Below are 12,686 nucleotides of genomic sequence, written 5' to 3'. Positions count from 1 at the left end.
AACTTTGAAATCAGGCGTCAGTGGCCTGACACACCCCCTTTTGAAGAAAAAAATTCTGTTCCAAAGTAGAACTGTTCTACCTGACTAGAACTGCAGAAAAAAAAATGTGGAGAATTGCGATTTCTAAGATAGTCCGTTCTCCACCAGTTGCTCCTAAAAATCAGGCGCAAATCATGTGGAAACTTGGGCCCATAGTGTGGCACCTTATCGAATGTCTTCTGAAAATCCAAATACACCATATCCCTTATCTATTCTGCTGGTTACAACCTCAAAATCTCTTAACAGATTTGTCAAACATGATTTCTCTTTCGTAAATCCGTGTTGACTGCCCAGTCGTGTTATTCTCTAAGTGCTCTGTTACCACGTCCTTAATAATAGATTCTAGCATTTTCCCTAGTACTGATAGTTCGGCTAACTGGTTCCCTGTTTTCTCTCTCCCTTAAATAACGGGATTACGTTAGCTACCTTCCAATCTGTGCAAACCGTTCTAGAGTCTATGGAAGTTTGGAAGATGACAACCAATGCATCCACTATCTCTATAGCCACCTCTTTCAAACCCTTGGGATGTAGGCCATCAGGTCCAGGGGATTTATCGGCTTTCAGTCCCATTAATTTCTCCATTACTATTTTTTTTACTAATACTAATTTCTTTCAGTTCCTCATTCTCGCTAGACCTTTGGTACTCTACTATTTTTGGGAGGTTTTTCGTGTCTTCTTACGAGAAGACAGACACAAAGGGGCCGAAATTCAGCTGCACCAGAAAGCTGGCGCACCATTGATTTTCTAACTGGTATTCACCGCTGGAACTCGGTGCGGTGAATAGATCCATTTTCAGGACTTTGAATTTTTTTCAAAGTCCTACGGGAAATGGATCATAATGGGTGGGCCTTAGACTCAAAGCCAGGCTGACTGGCTGAAAATGGGTTGTTTGGGCCATCTGCCGCTGCCAATCAATGTGGTGATGTCACAGCACATGTGCATCACCATGCCCTCTCTCCCCCCCGTTAAAGGGAGAGATTCGATCATTATTTAACTTTGGCCACTGGGCCACCAGGGAGGGTTTCGGCTGGGCCAGTGGCCTGGCACCCAAGAGGGGTTGCCAGGCTGCCTGTTGGCGGCCCAGCCAAACCCGGGGACAGTATTTTGCCGACCGATCGGCAAGTCTGCCGGCAAAAATTCTCCCATTGTGGCCATGGCAGTGGGCCCTCCCCTTTAAGGGCTGCCGGGCCACACACAGTCTTCAGAGGGTGCACTGGCAGAAAAACTTGCCGGTGGCACCGCATGATGGGGGATCACCAGATCGAGCTGAAAATGGATAGGTAAGTATTTATTTCATTTTACTTGGGCGGGACGGTGTCCAGGTTGAAAAATCCCTGACCTGAATTTTGATTGGGGCGGCCTGTTGACCCCAAAGCAGCGGCCATTCAATTTTTCGGAAAAATCTTTTCCTTTTTACATACGTATAGAAGCTTTTACAGCCTGTTTTTATGTCTCTCCTATTCTATTTTCCCTTTCTTTATCAATTTCTTGGTGCCCCTTTGCTGAATTCTAAAATCATTCCAATCCTCAGGCTTACTGCTATTTTTTGGCAACATTATAAGCCTCTTCCTTTGATCTAATACTATCTTTAACTCCTCTTGTTAGCCATGGTTGGATCACTTTCCCTGTGGGATTTTTGTGCCTTAAAGGAATGTATGTTTGTGTAAATTATGTCTTCATTCTTTAAATACTAGCAATTGCTTGTCTACCATCATACCTTTCAATGTTGTTTCCCAATCTACCTGAGCCAAATCTCCCCTCATATCTACGTAGTTTCCTTTGTTTAGATTTAAGACCCTAGTTTCAGATTTAACTAAATCACTTTCAAACTGAATATAAAATTCTCTCATATTATGATCACTCTTCCCTAATGGCCTCTTTACTACAAGGTTGTTAATTAATCCTTTTTCATTGCACAAATAGCCTGTTCCCTAGTTGGTTCCTCAACATACTGATCTAGAAAACCATCTTGTATATATTCCATAAATTTGTCTTCCACATTATTACTGCAAATTTGGTTTTCCCAGTCTATATGTAGATTAAAGTCCCCCATGATTATTGTATTACATTTGTTAGATGCACCTCTAATTTCAAGGTTAAGTGAAGGCAATTGGACTCATCAAAGCTCACCTCTCTATTCTGTAACTCAACCAGCCTAGCATCTAACTACATTTTGCATACTCCTAATCTTTTTGCCCATACTATTTACCTGATAAATCCTTTGAGTTAGGATTTTTTTGGTTGTTGAATATCTCTAAATTTAGTTTTGACTTATCTAAATGTATGTATTTTTGTCCTCTTAGCCTGGCCTAGCATGAAATAATATTCTGAGTTTGTTTTATCTGTACAATGTAACGTTTTGTATAATTTAATGAGCTCCCCCACCCACACCGCCACCACCATTCTTCTCTCTAGGCTTTATCCTTGTCTAAACTTTTCTCGTAGCTCATTGTTTTTATACATTAAATTATTCTTTCTGCTTTTTTCTATACCCTCTCTAATGCATGTATATCCCTTTTGAGGTATGATGACCAAAATTATACAAAGTAATTCTGAATGTGGTGTGAGCTGTACTTCATAAAGCCTCAGCATAACATCTATATGCTTTTCTGACTATACCCAACAAATATTTGCTTTTCATAATTGCTCCTCACATTGTCTCATCATTGTAATTTGCTTCCTGATCTGTCAGAGCTTATCAATGCTAATTCTACTTATTTTACATTTGTGTTTAGATAGCAAAAAGATGGGGGGTTGGCTGTATTTTATGATTTTGATATAGTACATACAATGTATTATTTGCTTATTTATTTTCCCTTTGTCTTTGATTTTTTTTCAAAATGTTTTTTTTGATCAGGTGTTTCAATGACTTGGAGAAAACAAACTGCTAATAGCAGCTCAGTATTACAGACTTCTCTTTTTGTTACAAACATTTTTCTTGTAGTTAATGTTGACTTCAACATTTTATAAACTGTTTTGCAGTTGGTGGTGAGCAAAGTACAGTTTGTGTGCTATTTCATGGGGGTTGTGTATGATGGGGAATGGGACTCAGATGGTGCTGAGGATGTGGGAGGCAGCAGAGACTTCAAGAGGAAACCTATGCATTGTATTTGCTCTTCGTGGATGTCAAAATAAGTCAAAGATTACAGATTTGCAATCTTAAAATAATTTAGACTCTCAGATGTTTTTTGTTATTGGTCTAGGAATAGTACGAATTGAATTAATCATAACTTAAGTCACTGATCCAGATAGTCACAAGAAAAGAATGATAGGGCTGTCAAAGCCACTGCATTTCTGTTTTATTTACATTCTTTTGCCCTTTTGTGATTTACTTTTCTTTTGTCTTGTACATTTTGTCTCTGTTTCTAAAAAAAAATATTTTTTGGCATTCATTTTCACCGAAAAGGAAATCCTCCATTCTTGTTTGATAGTAGCAAAAATTACAGCAATTACGACTATGTAGCATTGTAACAAACCTCTGCAAAGATCTTTCAGTTGTATTTGAAGCTGCTTAGAATCAATACATTACAGGGTGAAAGCTGTCACAATTTGATGTCACTCAAACCTCTCTTTGTTTGTACATTTCTGTTACTTAAGAGGTTGACATCGTACTTGGGTGCTCCAGCATATTGTGCCACTGCACGATTAGACAGGAGTCTATACTTTGGATTTTCCTTTTGATGAGTTTATATGCAGTAGAGATTTGGGAGTGGGTTTTAAATTATATTTACTGTTACAATGCATATATATTTTTCATATGATCATATTTGGGGAAAAAAGTGAAGATGAGCAGTAAAATTCAGTAGTAAATCACAATATTTCAAGCCGCAAAATAGGAACCATAAAATGAAACTGTCACACTTTAAATATATAGTGTACCTTTGTTAAATTCGGAAAATGCTTGATCCAATAATACTGTGCATATGTTTAATGACCTATCTGTACCATTAAAAGTTGTAGCGAGTGAAATTGGGTATCGCCCCGTTTGCAGCGTTAACTTTTAAAAGTTTGAAAAATTAGTGCCAGGCGCTAATCATTTCAAACTTTAAAAAAATTTGGTGTTTGCGCTCCAAGAAGGAAGAGCGTTCCACTTCCTTCCTGGAGCATAATCGGCAGCAGGTGGGGCAGAGAGTTGAGCAGCACTGTGCACTGGGCCGTGTAACACTGTCGCGTTAAAAGGCTCCTTCCCTCCCTTAAAGAGAAGGGTCATCGCTGCAGGCTCTGCAAAGCAAAACAAGCTTACCTTCTCCTGCCTGATCAGCCAGGCATTCAAGCAGAGTGCCTGGCTGATCAATCGCAGGCAGAAGCCTGCGAAAAAAGCTGCAAGAAAGAAGGTCAAACTTTTTTTTTACTTACCTCGGCCACCTCGCATTTAACTATCTCCCCCGAAGTGACCGGCCACCTGATGCATGCCTCTTGCAGCTGTCAGTGTTTTCGCCAGGTGCTGCCACAGAGGGCGGAATGCAATTTGGGGTCTGGGGCGATGCGCATGGCGATGATGTCATGATCTCCGGGTGAAGGAGATCGGGGGGGCAACGCCGTTTCTCCGCCACCAAACACCCGCCAAATATGGCGGGAGTCGCTGATCTTACTGCGCCCAGTTGCAAAACCATTTGTGCACTGTTATCGCACCTCAGAGGCGCTAATAGGAGGTGCAAAGGAACCCAATTTCACGCCCGTAATTTTAAATCTTGCTCCTGTGAAACTGCAATGTGCACAGTGAACGAGGAAAGTTCACATCGTGTGATAAGCAGGTAGCAAAGAGTTTGTGTGCCTGCGTGTTCCGCTGTGTAAAAACATTTCTCCTAACTTCTCTCTGTACTCTTGGTGACAACTTTAAATTGATAAATCCTCATAACTATAGTTTACCATCCCTCTCATCATCCAGGTCAATCTATGCTCCTGCCCTTTCTGTAATGGGGTGTCCAAACCGGCACAAAGTACTCTAACTGGTGTAATCAATGTTTTGTACACATTTTTGAATATTTAGGGAATCAAGGGATATGGGGATAGTGCAGGAAAGTGGAGTTGAGGTAGAAGATCAGCCATGACTTTACTGAATGGTGGAGCAGGCTTGAGGAGCCGAATGGCCTCCTCTGCTCCTAATTCTTACTTTCATTACTGCCTTAATCTTGTACTGTGCTGAATGCCCTTATTTATACAACTCAAAATGTTTTTGACCTTTTCCATGGCATTTTCTACCTGCACGTGGCACTTTTTAGGGAATTATGTATATGAACTCCTCGGTCTCACTGTTTATCCCCACTCTTCAGTGTCTTTCCATTGAGTTTACAACTCTCATTTCATGTTCTACCTCACACCTATCCAGATTGCTAGCATATAACTGGACATCAATACAACATTAAAAACTGTCAGAATAATGGATTTGTGTAACAGACTCCCAAGTAAGACATAAAAGTTAGGAATGTAAAGCTTTGAAGTTAATCTCTCTAGTTAATACTTCAGAAAGAGCTGTGTAGGATTAGGGTCAATAGCTGTAAAGATAATTACAGATAGATGTAATTGTGTGCATTATATTAATTCCGGAATTGCTAGGAACATGGAAACATCGTGCCAGAAAGGCAACTGGCAAATTATGTATACTGTTGGATATACAGTTAAATAAAATTGCTGGATGTTGCTTGATTTATCTTTGGGATGTGCCTTTGAATTCTCTGGGTACAGTTCAATAGTAATGATGTTCATGCAACACTTTCAAAATTAATTTTGAACTGAAGTTTGACAAACTTAGAAAACAATGATGTTTTGCTGATGTGGACAATTATAACAGTTCATGTAGACTTTCTGAATTTTTTTTTTCCACAGGGCAGTGGGGTACAAACAATATGGTTGCCAGTACCGGGACCAAATTCTAGATACACTCCGTAATACAGCTGAGCATTGTGATTCATTGCAGTGTTTTTTTTTAATTCACTCAATGGGTGGAGGTGAGTAACATCTTTTACAAAGCCTTCCTCAGCAAGCTGCCTATTCCAATTTTTCATTGATTATAGACTTGAACTAAATTACTAATTTTTAACCGTCTGAACTTATTAAAGAAAACAAATGGCTTGAGGTAAAATTATTATGCTCTGACTATATAGTTGAATGAGTGTTTTTATTTACTGTAACAAATATAATGGGAGCATAGGAACAGGAGTAGGCCATTCAGCCTTCCAGCCTGTTTCACCATTCAGTTAGATCATGGCTAATCTGTACCTCCAACTTCATTTACCCACCTTTGCTCCATATCCCTTGCTACCCTTTCTGAACAAAAATCTATCTATCTCCGTCTTGGAAATATTAATTAATGCAACATCCACAGGCTTTTGGTTCCCGATTTCCACTACCTTTGCGTGAAAAAGTGCTTCTTGATTTCACTTCTGAATGGCCAAGCTCTAATGTTAAGATCGTGCTCTCTTGTTCTAGATTTGCCACCAGAGGAAATAGTTGCTCTGAATCTATCCTATCAAATCCATTTATCATTTTAAATCACCCCTTGACCATTTAAACTCAAGGGAATACAAGCCAAGTACATGTATATGCAACCCCTCCTTGTAATTTAACTCTTTAAGCCTGGTGAATCCATCCAAGTCCAATATATATTTCCTGAGGTGCAGTGCCAAAAACTGAACGCAGTTCTCCAGATGGGGACTCACCAAGATTTTGTACAACTGAAGCATCACTTCCTCAATTTTGAATTTCAACCCCTTGAGCTAAGCGCCAATATTCCTCTAGCCTTTTTGTGTTTTGTACCTGTGCACTAGCTTTTAGTGCATTGTGTACATGGACTCCCAAATTCCTTTGCTTCTCCACAGCTCCTAATCTCTCACCATTTAAAAAAAAATATTCTGATTCTTCTTTCTCCGATCCAAAGTGAATGACCTCACACTTCCCCACGTTGGGCCCAAGTTTCGAGCCGCGCCTAGAACGGCGCAGTCCCGACCTGGACACCCGTTTTTCGCGCCACAAAGTGCGCCTAAAAAAACTCAGATTCTCCACCTCCCTGCTGGTCCTCTGGCCCTCGGCGCAGCGCAGCAGGAGCTGTAGGGGGCGGAGCCAGGTCCCTGCGCTGAAAACAGTGCCGGGACCTCTGCACATGCGCGCTACAGTGGCCATGTTCAGTAGCTCCTGGCGCCCAAAACTGTGTGGGAGGGGCCGAAGCACGCAGCCCCTAGCCCTGGCCGAATGGCCTCACTGGGGCTGCGTGAATAAGGCTCCTCCCACGGCCAGCTCCTGCTTCCTCCCGACCCGACTCGACTCCTGCTTCCCGCTTCCCGCCTCCGGACCGGACTCGACATCGACCTGACTCCCGCTTTCCCCCCGCCCCGGACCGGACCCGGCACCAACCTGACTCCTGCTTCCCCCCGGACCCGACCCGACTCCCGCTCCCCCCTCCACCCCGCGCCCCCGGACCGGACCCGACACCGACCTGACTCCCGCTTCCCCCCCGCCCCCGGACCCGGCCTGACTCCCGCTCCCCCCCCCCCCCCCCCGCCCCCGCCTCCGGACTGGACCCGACACCGACCCCGACCCGACTCCCGCTCTGCCCCCCCTCCCCCTCGCCTCTGGACTGGATCCGACCTGACCTCCCTCCCCCCGACCTGACCTCCCTCTCCCTCCCTCCCCCCGACCCAAACCGAACCGACCTCCCTCCCACCACCCCCCCGACCCGACCCAACGCCACCTACCTGTAAATCTGGTGCTGGGGACGGGCCCTGCCCGAAGTCTCGGGCCCGGGACTGCCAGCAGCCACCGGCTCCTGCCCACCCTGCAAGAGGAACCAACAATAAGCCTCCTGCCCCACCACCTAGCTCCTCCCCACCAATCTCCCTTCCTCCCCCAATCTCCTTCCCCCCCCCCAATCTCCTTCCCCCCCCAACTCCTCCCCCCCCAATCTCCTTCCCCCCCCCCACATCTCCATCCCTCCCCCAATCTCCTTCCCCCCCCCAATCTCCTTCCCCCCCAATTTCCTTCCCCCCCCAATCTCCTTCCCCCCCCCAATCTCCTCCCCCCCCCCAATCTCCTTCCCCCCCCCAATCTCCTTCCCCCCCCCCCAATCTCCTTCCCCCCCCCCCCAATCTCCTTCCCCCCCCCCAATCTCCTTCCCCCCCCCCAATCTCCTTCCCCCCCCCCAATCTCCTTCCCCCCCCAATCTCCTTCCCCCCCCAATCTCCTTCCCCCCCCAATCTCCTTCCCCCCCCCAATCTCCTTCCCCCCCCAATCTCCTTCCCCCCCCCAATCTCCTTTCCCCCCCCCCAATCTCCTTTCCCCCCCCCAATCTCCTTTTCCCCCCCCCAATCTCCTTTTCCCCCCCCCAATCTCCTTTCCCCCCCCCCCAATCTCCTTTCCCCCCCCCCAATCTCCTTTCCCCCCCCCAATCTCCTTTCCCCCCCCCAATCTCCTTTCCCCCCCCCAATCTCCTTTCCCCCCCCCAATCTCCTTTCCCCCCCCCAATCTCCTTTCCCCCCCCCATCTCCTTTCCCCCCCCCCAATCTCCTTACCCCCCCAATCTCCTTACCCCCCCGATCTCCTTACCCCCCCAATCTCCTTACCCCCCCAATCTCCTTACCCCCCCAATCTCCTTACCCCCCCAATCTCCTTACCCCCCCAATCTCCTTCCCCCCCCAATCTCCTTCCCCCCATCTCCCCCATCTCCTTCCCCCCCACCCGTCTCCTTCCCCCCCCTTCTCCCCCCCTCCCCCTCCTCCCCCCTTCTCGCCCCCTCCTCCTTCTCCCCCATCCCTCCCCCTGCTCCCCCCTTCTCTCCCTCTACCCACCTCCTCCCCCTCCCCTCGCTGTCAGAAACACAGACACTGACAGAGAATGAGAGACACACACAGACAGACAGAGAGATAGAGACACTGACAGAGACACACTGGGGGGGGGGGGGGCATCCCAGCACGCTGTTGGAGGGCTCCAGGTGCTGCAGTCGGTAAGTAGAAAATGTTTTATTTATTGATTTAAAAAAAAAAATTATTTCTTATTAATTTTTTTTGATTGATTTATTGGTTGATTTATTGATGTATTTATCATTTATTATTGATGATGGCTCTTTATTTGTAAAACTGAAGTGTTTAATGTTTGTAAACTTCCCTTTAAACCCCCCCCCTCACCATTCCCTACGCCTGATTTGTAACCTACGCCTGATTTTCTAAAGTGTAGACAAGGTTTTTTCGAGCGTACAAAAATCTTCACTTACTCCATTCTAAGTTAGTTTGGAGTAAGTTTTCACTCACGAAACTTTGAAAACAGGCGTAAGTGGCCGGACACGCCCCCTTTTGAAAAAAAAATTCTGTTCCAAAGTGAAACTGTTCTAACTGACTAGAACTGGAGCAAACGAAATGACGAGAATTCCGATTTCTAAGATACTCCGTTCTACACCAGTTGCTCCTAAAAAATCAGGAGCAAATCATGTGGAAACTTGGGGCCGTTGAATTGCATCTGCCTTAGTTTTGCCCACTGTCTGGAATTTCGCCGACCTTGGCGGGTTCAGTGCAGGCGGTGTCTGTGGCAGATCACGACCCGCTCTAGAAAATTAACTTGCCTTAATGGATCCTATTAAGTCTACCCAGTGCGATATCCGGCCCAATTAGCTGGAGCAGGTCTGGTGATGTCCGGGATCTTTAAAGGGACCATGACCACATTCGATTTGAAGTTTCATCTAACATTATGCTGTCAGTGCACTACAGCATTGGAGTGCTGCAAACACTGACAATCACTGCACAGAGGCAGAGGGCTGCACCCAGCTTCTCCAATGACGCCCTCCGTATGTTTATGGAGGGAGTCAGAGCATGCAGGGAGGTACTCTTCCCCTCCGATAGGAGGAAGATACCTCTTCAGGAGACTAAAACAGCCTGGGTGCAGATTGCAGAGGAGGTCACAAGCACGGATGTGTTCAGAATGACCTGGGTGCAGTGCCACAAACATTTCAATTATCTCATTAGATCAGGAACCATTAGTATAAAGCCACACTCAGCTTCATCCTGCTGTGCCTCTCATCACATCCCCATCACTCTGCCTTTCCTACCCTACTCCTGCACATCCTTACTCACACCAACATACCTTGCACCTCCACTCATCCCTCTCTCTTTGTCTACATTATCATATCTCCATCTCACTAGCCACCCCTCACACACACCCTGATCCTCGTGAAATCATGCCAACTAACAACACACAAGGATATCCACTTGGTGTTTTATCCATTGTTTATATAAAGTTTCTGCTAATGTGGCGTCAAACATAAAAATCTTTCTTTTCAACATTTTCCGATCTTGGACAGATTTGTGTGCATCTTTGGAAGTGGCTTAGTGAGTTACAGTGAATAGTGAGATATAACAGTGATGAGGGTGAAAGAAATGGCTTGATCATTGTAGAGATGCTTTATGGTGTTGGTGTGGGGTGGTGCCAATCTGGCACATCATTTGGCAACCATATGGGTGTACAGCATAAAGTTAACTAAATCCGGCCATGATGAGGCCATCCCTGGTCTCCCAGACAGCAATATGGTCGGGTGCTGATGTCCTCTGTCCTGTGCAGCATCAAGTGATTGTGGAGAAGGTTGGTGCTGTTGGTGTAGGGCTCATCGTGGTCTGATTCCGAGGACCAAGGTGAGACAGTATGAACGGCACCCATGATGATGGAATAGATGGCAGGTGAAGTACAGATGACAGAAGCATTCTGTCAATGGTGGGACAATTCTTCCAATGAGGCGAGACTGGATGGAGACTTAGCTGGAAAGACTTACAGCCTGCAGAGTCTGTGCTGGAAATGGACTGAGCAACAGCTTCTGCCTGAGGAAAGTGATCATCTGTCAGGTGGGAGCTTTTACTGTACATTTGATGCTGTCAAGTAGTCAGCTGAAGCAATGGTCACGGATCTCACGCCTCAAATTGACAAACGTGGTTCCCGAGCTGTGTGAATCCTGTGGCTATGCAGGGAAATTTAAAATGTAGGGGGGAAAAGACCCTTAACTGGATGTAAACTACCTGATAATGATTTCAATAGGATCGCTCACCGCTGCAGATCGGGTCGGCTCCGCAATGACAGACGCGCCTGGGGGAAAGGTGCATGGGAGCGAGATGACTGCAGGTTCTCGACCTACTGTCAAAAATAACAACTTTCCCACCTGACCCGCCACTGATCGCTCCCACTACCACCCCTGAAAATTCCAGCCACTGATTATGTTTATTTCCCTTTGTAACTTCCTGCTTCCATCAATACAACTTACATTCCTTCTTAGTGTCATCTGAAAACTTGGATATACAACACTCTATTCCTTCGTGGAAGTCATTGATCTGTATGGTAAAAAGCTGACGCCTCAGTACAGATCCCTGGGGAACACCACTTGACGATTCCACCAACCAGAAAATATTCCTTTTATCCCTACTCTCTGTCTGCTACCTCCCAACCTGTTTGCAAACATAAGTCAAAGTTATCCATCCATTTACCTCAGTTGAATCTTGGATCATTTGTTTTGAGCAACAGGTGCTGCCTGACCTGCTGATTATTTCCAGCATTTTCTGTGTTTATATTGGTAACATAAGCATGTTTTCTAATCTAAATTAAGATATAGAAGTTTTAACATAAATTGCTTTTAGGGACTGGTTCTGGTTTGGGTACCTTTGTGCTGAGCCTTTTAGAAGACGAATTCCCAGAAGTTTACAGATTTGTTACTTCTGTCTACCCTTCTGCTGAGGATGATGTTGTCACCTCGCCTTATAACAGTGTTCTTGCCATGAAAGAGCTGACTGAGCATGCAGATTGTGTTTTACCTATTGAAAACCAGGTATGCACAAGAATTTTTCAGGATACATATCTCAACACTAAATATAATTACAAACAACTTGCATTTATATAGCACCGTTAAGGGAGGAAAACATGCCAGTGTGCTTCACAGGAGTGTAATTCGGCAAAAATTGATGCCAAGCCAAAGAGGGGATATTAGGACAGGTGACTAATAGGATGTAAGTTTTAAGGAGCGTCTTAAAGGAGGAGGGAAGCAACAGGTTTAGCGAGAGAATTTCAAAGCTGAGGGCTTAGATAGCTGAAGGCATGGACACCAATCCTGGGGTGAAGGGACTGGGGGATGTATGAAGCCAGAATTGGAGGAATGCAGAGTTCTTGGAAGGTTGTCGGGTTGGAGAAGATTACAGAGATGGGGTGGGGCGAGGCCTTGAATACAGGAATGAGAACTTTAAATTAGGACGTTGGTGAATGAGCCGATGTAATTAAGCGAGCACGGGGTGATCAGTGAGATACAAGCAGCAGAGTTTTGGATGGGCGCAAGTGTATGGAGGGTGAAATATGGGGCCCGGCCAGGAGAGCATTGGAATGGTTGAGTATGACAATAACAAAAGAATGCATGAGGATTTTAGCATTAGATGGATTGATGCAGTGTTATCGAGGTGGAAGAAGGCACCCGTTGTGGTGATGATGATTATGAGGTCACGAGCTCAGCTTGGGGTCATGTAGGATGATGAGGTTACGAACAATGGTTCAGCCTGAGGCACTGGCCAGGTTGAGAGATGGAACCGGTGGCGAAGGAGAACAGCATTTGGGGTGGGAGCCGAAGACAATAGCTTTGGTCTTCCCAATGTTTAATTGGAGGAACTCCAGAACTGGATGTCGGACAAGCAGGCTGATGG

General features: G+C 45.5%; 1 protein-coding gene across 1 annotated transcript in view; it reads left to right on the top strand.

Moving 5' to 3' along the window:
- Positions 1-12,686, top strand: part of tube1 (tubulin, epsilon 1) — a 58,483-nt gene that overhangs the window by 28,186 nt on the left and 17,611 nt on the right. Inside the window, exons 6-7 of the mRNA XM_070885324.1 lie at positions 5,866-5,987; positions 11,640-11,827. Of these exons, the coding sequence (XP_070741425.1) occupies positions 5,866-5,987; positions 11,640-11,827 (310 nt within the window). The remainder of the gene's footprint in view (positions 1-5,865; positions 5,988-11,639; positions 11,828-12,686) is intronic.

This window comes from Pristiophorus japonicus, chromosome 7 (genome assembly GCF_044704955.1).
Source record: "Pristiophorus japonicus isolate sPriJap1 chromosome 7, sPriJap1.hap1, whole genome shotgun sequence".
NCBI lineage: Eukaryota > Metazoa > Chordata > Chondrichthyes > Pristiophoridae > Pristiophorus > Pristiophorus japonicus.
Note: the sequence above shows the minus strand (reverse complement) of the source record. Positions and strands in the feature narration are given on the sequence as shown.